The following is an 8,752-nucleotide window of genomic DNA, read 5'->3' on the forward strand; positions in this document are numbered from 1 at the left end:
TTCAACCTAATAATATCTCTGAAAGCAAATTGGACTCCCATGAGCGAGGTACAGTAGAGACCATTATACCAAAATCTGTAAATAAGTGAATATCAACAGTAATCATTGAGTATTTCTGTGACAGGCAACACATTACATATCTACCCCAAGAAAATATTTATTAGACAGCGCTAAGTTAAAAAAACAGTGGACCTCAACTATGTAAACAAAATTTACGAAAAAAAAAACACTGAAAGAGAATATTGTATTGTATTAAGAAGTAATAGTCTTTGAATATTACATAAGTTGTTAAACAAAGCTTAGCCTCCAGATATGATGATGGCGTTTCTATAAAGAGAAGTAATCGGGGTCTGAGATTTCCACAGACGACATATGGAATGATGTAAGTTTGTGTCTTGCTTCTTAACAGAATGCCAAAGTTAGCAAAATCCCGAGGTGAAAAACCTGGGGCCTGTTCAAGTAATGCCCGCTGATGAAAGACAAAACGCCACGTTTCTAAGTGCATCAAAACAAAATACTTCTGTAATCAGCTGCCCAAATTTATGGGAAGTAAAAAGAGTGCTGTGTGGCACAGCTGTTAAGAAACATCTTCAGGGGCGCCTGGGTGGCACAGTCGGTTAAGCGTCCGACTTCGACTCAGGTCACGATCTCGCGGTCCGTGAGTTCGAGCCCCGCGTCCAGCTCTGGGCTGATGGCTCAGAGCCTGGAGCCTGTTTCCGATTCTGTGTCTCCCTCTCTCTCTGCCCCTCCCCCGTTCATGCTCTGTCTCTCTCTGTCCCAAAAATAAATAAACGTTGAAAAAAAAAAAAAAGAAACATCTTTAAGGTTATCGTTCGCACCGTGTGCCTTTTCCCCCTCCCTCTCTTCCTTCTTTTCTCTCTTTCTTTTCCTCTTTCTCTCTTTCTTTCTTTATTGAAAAGGAAATGGGAAGAAAAAAAAAAAAAAAAGGAATCACAGTCCTGGGAATAGAGCCTCTGACAAACAGGTGTGCTAGATCCCATACAAGTCTCTCCGTGGTCACAGTGTGCAAAGCGACGCTGCTTAAGAGTCTCTGAAGCCCCGAAGGGGGTAGACTGACCTCGGTGATGAGCCAAGAAGTGCCTGAGTGGGGACTTCAGTCTCCTCCTCATTCAAATGCTGCAACTCTCCACGAGGCCAGACGAGAGAGCATGCTTTAGTTGTTCATGGGGTCTCCCCCGATGCCTGCCTGTTGTCTAGGAGGTCGGGCAAATGGGATCAGGGGACGGCACAGCAAGCGGTAGGTCGGACACAGTGCCCACGAAATGGCTTCACGGGTAGTTGCGTACTCAGGCCGGCGAACAAGATCATTGGCAGCAGTCAGGCCTGTGGGTGGGCAGACAGGGCACAAGGGAATTGAGGAGCCGGAGGCCGACTTGGAGCCCTGCGACGGGACGCAGGCCCCTGGCGTGAATGTGACGGGGAGACAGAACATCTCTGGAAGGACCCGAGATACTCCCGGGGCTGCCAGAGAGAGTACAGATCCCAGTGATTCAGCTCGTGATTCGAGGTAGTTTTGGCCAGAAGGAGCAAGGCAGAAGCGCATTGGTTGGAGAGAGAGGAGGCCAGACGGACGGCTGGCCTCTTAAATTTGTCCTGACCGTGGAGAGGAGGGGTCATAAAACCTGAGGCAGGGCACACATCTGCAAGCGGAGGTAATGTAGCTCCAGCTTCTAAAGTTCGAAGTTGAAGGCATCAGACTTTAAGAGTCCACCCAGGGATGTATTCCTCTGACAATGAGCCTTTCAAGGTCGTCTCTTTGTTTGTTTGTTTGTTTGTTCCTGTTTTTGTTTTCAGTGAAGTAGGAATGGGGATGTTGGTAGAGTTTCCGTCCTGAGAACCCTGGTTCTGGAGTCCTTTGTTGTTCTTGTGTTCTGTGCAGCAGGCTCATGTTTCAAAATGTGTGATAGAAGACGTATATGTTAAGTGCTATGATTTTATTTTATTTTTAAAAATTTTTAACATTTTTATTTGTTTTTGCAAGACAGAGAGGGAGACAGAGCGTGAGCAGGGCAGGGGCAGAGAGAGAGGGAGACACAGAATCCGAAGCCGGCTCCAGGCTCCCCGTTGTCAGCACAGAGCCCGACGCGGGGCTCGAACCCACGGACCGTGAGATCATGACCTGAGCCGAAGTCGGATGCTTTCACGACTGAGCCACCCAGGCGCCCCTCATTGCTATAATTTTAAAAGACACTGTGTTGTGAAAATTCCCCGACATTACTTTTATCTTTGTTTCTATTTATTTTTTCTCTGATATTCCTTTCGATCAGAGATGCATTTGAATGCCATCTTTAATGTCGGTTAGATGCATTCTAAAGTTCTTTGACCTTGCAGACTCCTGCCCATATCCCTTTGCCAATACAGATCCGTCCCTCTCAGCCACGCTTTCCGAGGTGAAGGGCAACAGCCATTTGATCTTTATTTGCCGGTAATCTCCTCTGTTCCAGCTTGAATTAGTACAGAATTCCTCCAGTTAGTCTGACTTCCTGATTGACTGAAATTGTATGAAAATAAAACCCAAGGCCCATCTGCTTCTTTAGTTTTCATCCAAGATTCCCTGGAAGAGGAATACACTGGAGACCAAATATTTGCCGTAGCTGTGTGGCCGTAGTTTTGGAAGACATCCCAATATGGGAAGATATAATACTAAATTATTTCCAATGTTAGCAACCACCGCCCCCCCCCTCCTCCTCCTCCCCTATAAAAATTCTAACTTTCTTCAGGGATTTGCCTGATTTGCTAATATTTAATGTCTGCAGAATATTAAGACACATGTTCTAACACAACAAGCAAGCTCTTTGGAATAAGTAATATGTAATAACGATTATTACAGTTGGAAATAAAAATGGAGAGTTCATCATAATAATCCGTATATGCTATGTACATGCACAGCAGGGCTGCTGCAACCATCCTGGGAAATTCGATGCCCATTGTGGCCTCCGCGATTTTGCTTGAGCTGTTCTCTCTTTCTAGAATCTTCTTAAACCTCTTTCTGTCTATCTACATTCCCTCATTCTTAAGGTTATAGTCATTATTTATATGTTACCTGATACCACAAATGATGATTAATCATTCTTTGTGGATACCTGGACTATTTATTAATGCTAGACCAGAGGTTGGGAAACTTTTTTTCTGTCAAAAATCAGATAGTAAATATTTTAGCTTGCGAGGTTATATGGTCTCTGTTTGTGACATTCTGCTGTGGATTTGAAAACAGCCGTAGATAATACATAAAGAAGAGGGCTTGGGTGTGTTCCAATAAAACTTTATTTGCAAAAGTGAGCCAGGGGCCACATTTGGCCTGTAGGACATAGTTTGTGGACTCCTGTACTTGAAAGTGCTTGAAAGTTTTAGAGTTTGAGAGAAACTTAACTAATGTGCTCATATGATGAGTGAGTCATCTGTAGAAAGGAAGGTCAGTGACATACTCAAGGTCACGTATTTATGTTGGAGCAAGCAATAGCAAGCAATTCGCTAAACAACAGCCCTGCGTTTTAAATTTGTTTCTTTCAGTACTTGATTATATTTTGTTCAGCACTGAATTACAGAGTGATATTATGCTCTTGTTTCCTGCTTAGTTACTTTATGTGGGTCCATGTATTATTGGACTCATGGGGAAATGGGCTATATTTTTTTATTGCCTAAAGTGGCCAGAACGGTACAAGGCATTTATTGAGATCTTAGTATTTGTTAGTAAAGCCTTCCAGGAGAACATACAGAACATGTAGCATTCTTTTTTTAAAAAAAATTTTTTAATGTTTATTTATTTTTGAAAGAGTATGAGCGGGGGAGGGGCAGAGAGAGAGAGAGGAAAACACAGAATCCGAAGCAGGCTCCAGGCTCCGAGGCTCCCCACGATTTTTTTTTAATTAGTGAAAAATTTAAAATTTGATACGAAGATGGTCAATTTGTGGTGGAAGTGAAAAATATTTAAATGTAATAAGGATACACTATGTTCAGGTTTTATAAATGCTATATTTAAATTCTAAATTGCAACTAGCTAATGGATCATTTAATCAATTATTCATTAACTTCATTTTAATTACTTTCAACGCAACTCTACGCATTGAATATTCCCTTTTGGAAAATGCATCGCTCGTTATCGGGTATAAGCTTGCCCTATCGAGCAGGTTTAGACTGGAAGACGTTTCTCCCCACGTGGTTTTATTGATTTCTAAGAGTTCACCTCATTTCCTTCAGATGACTACTCAGATGTCACCTAATCAAAGAGACTTTCCTTGACAAAGCAGCGAAAAACAGCCGCTCTCAACCTCTACCCTACCCCCCAACTACCTGCCCCTTCTTCCATATTTAATGTGTCCAGAGTATTCGTCACCGTCTCATACTATAACCTTTTATGCTTTTACCTATTTTTTCGTTTTTGTTTTAGTTAGTTTTTGGTTTCCACTAAAACATAAATTCTGTGACAGGCATGTTGTCAATATTATCTGCGGCTGCATTTGCTGCCCCTGGCCCAGCATAGGCACTTGGGTGCACGTTTGAATGAATGAGACAGACATGAATGAATGTTAGCACGTTCCTAATAGAAGGGAAAATTTCGGAGTAAGGATGACTCCAGATAAATGCAAAACTTTTGTCCCAAGATCATAAAAAGTTAGACTCAAAAGAGTCAGCAGATTCAAAATCAAGGTTTTGTATTTGTGCTCCCTGGCAACTAAACTGAATAGCAAAATTTTTTTTTATTTAATACAAAATCCTTCACTGTAGATTTTCACTTTGTGGACTGAAACCTTAAATAAATTTTATGGGGCGCCTGGGTGGCTCAATCAGTTGAGTGTCCTGACTCTTGATTTTGGTTCAGGTCATAATCCCAGGGTCAGTCATGGGATCCAGCCCCCTTGTGGCTGAGTGTGGAGCCTGTTTAACACTGTCTCGCCCTCTGCCCCTCCCCCGCTCATGCATGTGCATACACACACGCTGTCTCTCTCAAATAAAATAAAATAATTAAAATAAAATAAAATAAAATAATAAAAAATAAAAATAAATAAATTGGATGTTCATTTTTTCATTGTTTTACATTTAGCTTCCTGGGGGAATATATTCATATGCATATGCCATATTTCCCAGAGGCACTTGCAGTATAACAAAGGAAAATAAGAAATCTAACTATATTTTACGAGGGTGGAGATGTTCATTTTTAACTTCGGATTTGTACACACTTGAGTGGTGAGATAATGAGTCATCACTCATTTCTCCAGCATCACTGGGACTTCCCTCCACTTGAGTGACTTTTCAAGAAAACGAGTTCATTCCTTCTGTTGCTGAAGTTTTCTTCTGTTTATAAAGATCTGAGGTAGCAAGCATTCTAGAATATGTAGTGTAACTCTCTGTCTTATTAAACAGACAACTGAGCATGTGTAAAAAACATGTGTTGGCTATTTAAGACCCACCTCTCTTGACGATGAGGTGTTGCGCCATCTTGTAAGTCAGCAGTGTGTTTTGGGACGCTGCGGTTCTCGGGTTTAGGTGGCTCTTCTTGTCATTCGTTCACTCACTCATTCATCCTACAAATGTTTTTAGAGTGTGTACCAGGTGCCAGGTGTGGTTCACGTTACTGGAGAGTACGCATTAGGCAAACTATCAAAAACTTGATTCCCACACAGCTTCCAGTCTAGTGGGAGAGAAAGGAAACCAAACAATTAAATGAGTAAAAACATACATGTGTGGTGGCTCTGAGAGCTATGAAGGAGCAGAAAGCAAGGAGTAGGTATGGAGAGCGATGGTCGCATCATGCTCGTTAGCTGGGTAGACTACGGAAGTCTGTCCGCAGCGGTGAAAGGTGACGTTGTGAGCAGAGAGACCAGAGGGAAGAGCCTCATGGTAGCTGGAAGAATAATTGCAAAGGCCACAGCAGGAGCTGGCCTGATGTTGCAATGAGAGGCAGGGGGCTCTGGTGGTAGACAGCAATGGACAAGAATGCCAGAGAGAGATGTGGCCAGTCTTGCGGCTGCTGTGGGCCACTGGGGGCTTCAGACTTTATTCTGAGAGATTGAGAGCAGAAGCCAGGGGATGTTGTGAGCCTAGCAGCCACTTGGCCACTTAGGTGTGCAAATGTCCCTCAGGCTGCTGGGTGCAGGACGATAGAAAAGCAAGGGAGGAGGCAGGAAGACTGTCTGGTCCTTCACAACAGTGACCACTGGTGGCTGCTTGGACCAGGTGATATGAGGGGGTAGGATTTGGGGTATTCCAGAATGAGAACGCGTGGCCCCTGATGCAGTCTCCCGGAGAGCAGGTGCAGAATGAGAGGAGATCCAAGAGCTGAGTCCTGGGCACTTTAACGTTGAGGCATGAGGAAAATGAGAGCGATCCATGAAAGGAATCAGAAAGCAAGCAGTAGTGGGGAAGGAGGAAAAACAAAAGCTTAAGGGTCACTGAAGCCAAGTGAAGGAAGGAAATGAGGGGTCGCTTGGTTCCAAAGCAGTTGACTGGTCTAGAATGATGGGAACTGGTTAGTTTTCCAGATGGCAGTACTTTTCAGGGTGACACCTATTTCTCAGCCTTTCAGCTGTGGTAGGATGTCTCCTGGCCTTCCCTCATTCAATCTCTGTGTTTGCAATCAATGTTTCTAATCCTCTATCCCTATAACGAATAAATCCCTAAAAATTTCCAGAGGCTGTCAGCCTTCCCAAAGCTTGTTAAATCAGCATCACCACCTTTCCTCGTGACTCCTAGACGGCAGGTCTGCCCTGGGGCCCTTCCGCATAAAGCATTTTGTCGTTGGTCCAACTCTTAAAACTCGGGTGTTCAAATGACCACAGTTGAACTGTCTCCCTTCTGACCACTTGCTAAATGTGGTTGCACAGATTTTTATGTTTGTATTATATTCAACCACTATTTTGACTAAAACACACGCGTCGTCGTCGAAAGATATGTAATCTCTCTGTTCTTTTCTCTTCTTTTCAGAAAAATGCGACGAACCACTCGTGTCCGGACTCCCCCATGGGGCTTTCAGCAGCTCGTCCTCCACATCTGGGAGCTATTCTCCCGGCTATGCCAAGATCAACAAGCGAGGAGGTAAGGCACATGTCATCTCCTTCGTCAATACGTGCGCGGAGAAAGAACGCGTCATATTTAAAACTGCATTTCCGACGTCTATTTTATTGCACGATGGCTATTAGCAGATACCTCTTTCGTTCTGTCCACTTCTGTTAACTCATAGCTACTATAAACCTCTTTTGTAGTCACTGCCAGGGAGTGATAGAGGAAAATTCGGGCCGGAAGTAAGAGATGGTAAATAAAGGAGGAGGAATTTTTAGACTTGTACGTGGTACTGGTTTCCAGATGATGTACAAATTATGAGTTAAGGAAGTTCTTGTTCATTGGAAAATCATTTAGACCAAAGTTAAAGGTAATTGACTTCTGGGTACCCGAGGGCTCCGTCAGTTAAGTGTGTCCGAATTTGGCCCAGGTCATGATCTCGTGACTCATGAGTTGGAGCCCTGCCGTCGGACTGTGTGCTGATAGCTCGGAGCCTGGAGCCCATTTCAGATTCTGTGTCTTCCTCTCTCTCTGCCCCTCCCCTGCCCATGCTCTGTCTCTCTCTCCTTCAAAAATAAATAAACATTAAAAATATTTTTTTAATAAACATTAAGAAATAATAAAATAAAATGAATTGATTTCAAATGTGTATATGATGAATCAAAGAATACTATATTCACTATTTTTATTTCTATTTTTAGTAATATCTAAAGAGTATCTGTTGAAAATATAGGATAAGAAATTACCCTTGGTACTTTCTGCCCCCGGTGCCCAGAATTTAATTTTGTTATTAAAGCCACATGAAAAATAGTTACACAATTGCAACTAAAATTTGAGTTTGGGATTTTAAAGTAATACTATTAATTAGTAAATGGTAATTTCAAAGTAGGCAGCAATCCAGAGAGAATAAATGATGATTGAGAACAGCAACTTAAAAATCTCTTGCTCCAAAGGAAGACTGATATGAATAACAATCAATGACAACTTAAAAAGGAAAGAAAAACTTTTCTTGGATAAATGTGAGTCATCCCACAAGGGCCATAATTTTTATTCACTAAAACAGGAAATACTAAACTCATTTCACACTCAATTTAATAAAAAAAAAGTGAGTAAAAATAGAAAGAAGAAGGTAAGGGAGGGAGGGAAGGAAATAGGGAGGAAAAGAATAACATAAAGAAGCAAAGGTGAAAAAAAAAAAAAAGAGAATAGGGGAAAACCCAAAAGGAGAAGTAAAAAAGAAAGAGAAGGAAGAAAAAGAGGGACATCAGAAAAGAGAGAAAGAGATATCAGAGAGATTCAGAAAGACCAAAATGGAGAATAAAATAGGTAAGAAAAAAAGTAGAATAATATATACAGAACTTCACAGGTGTATGAAGAGTCCTGGATTAGTAAAGAGATTTGGTAAAAGTCAGAGATACGCCAGCAAAAGTGGAGGAATACAAATTTTAAAATATATACTGTTTTGGAAAGTAGTATTAATTAGCTGCTTTTGTTTGCAGTGACCAGATTGTTGTTTTTTTTTTAATTGTGGTGTAATTAACATCAAACATATTAGTTTCGCGTGTACAGTATAATGATTTTATACGCGTATATATTGCAAATTGGTCACTGCAACAAGTCTAGTTAACATCTCTCGCCATGTATAGTTACTTTTTTTTCCCATGATGAGGACTCTTAAGATCTACTCTTAGCAACTTAGAAATATGTTGCACAGTATTTCTAACTATAGTTAACT

General features: G+C 41.7%; 1 protein-coding gene across 1 annotated transcript in view; it reads left to right on the top strand.

Annotated features, from left to right (window-relative positions):
• Nucleotides 1-5,748: 5,748 nt before the first annotated feature.
• The window catches only part of CNTNAP2 (contactin associated protein 2), a 1,378,773-nt gene continuing 1,375,769 nt past the window's right edge, over nt 5,749-8,752 (top strand). The window contains exons 1-2 of the mRNA XM_047095265.1: nt 5,749-5,818; nt 6,943-7,053. Of these exons, the coding sequence (XP_046951221.1) occupies nt 5,749-5,818; nt 6,943-7,053 (181 nt within the window). The remainder of the gene's footprint in view (nt 5,819-6,942; nt 7,054-8,752) is intronic.

The sequence above is a fragment of the Lynx rufus genome, unplaced genomic scaffold (assembly GCF_022079265.1).
Source record: "Lynx rufus isolate CCGP_SWC_20201006 ecotype Redwood Valley unplaced genomic scaffold, mLynRuf1.p SCAF_4, whole genome shotgun sequence".
Lineage (NCBI taxonomy): Eukaryota > Metazoa > Chordata > Mammalia > Carnivora > Felidae > Lynx > Lynx rufus.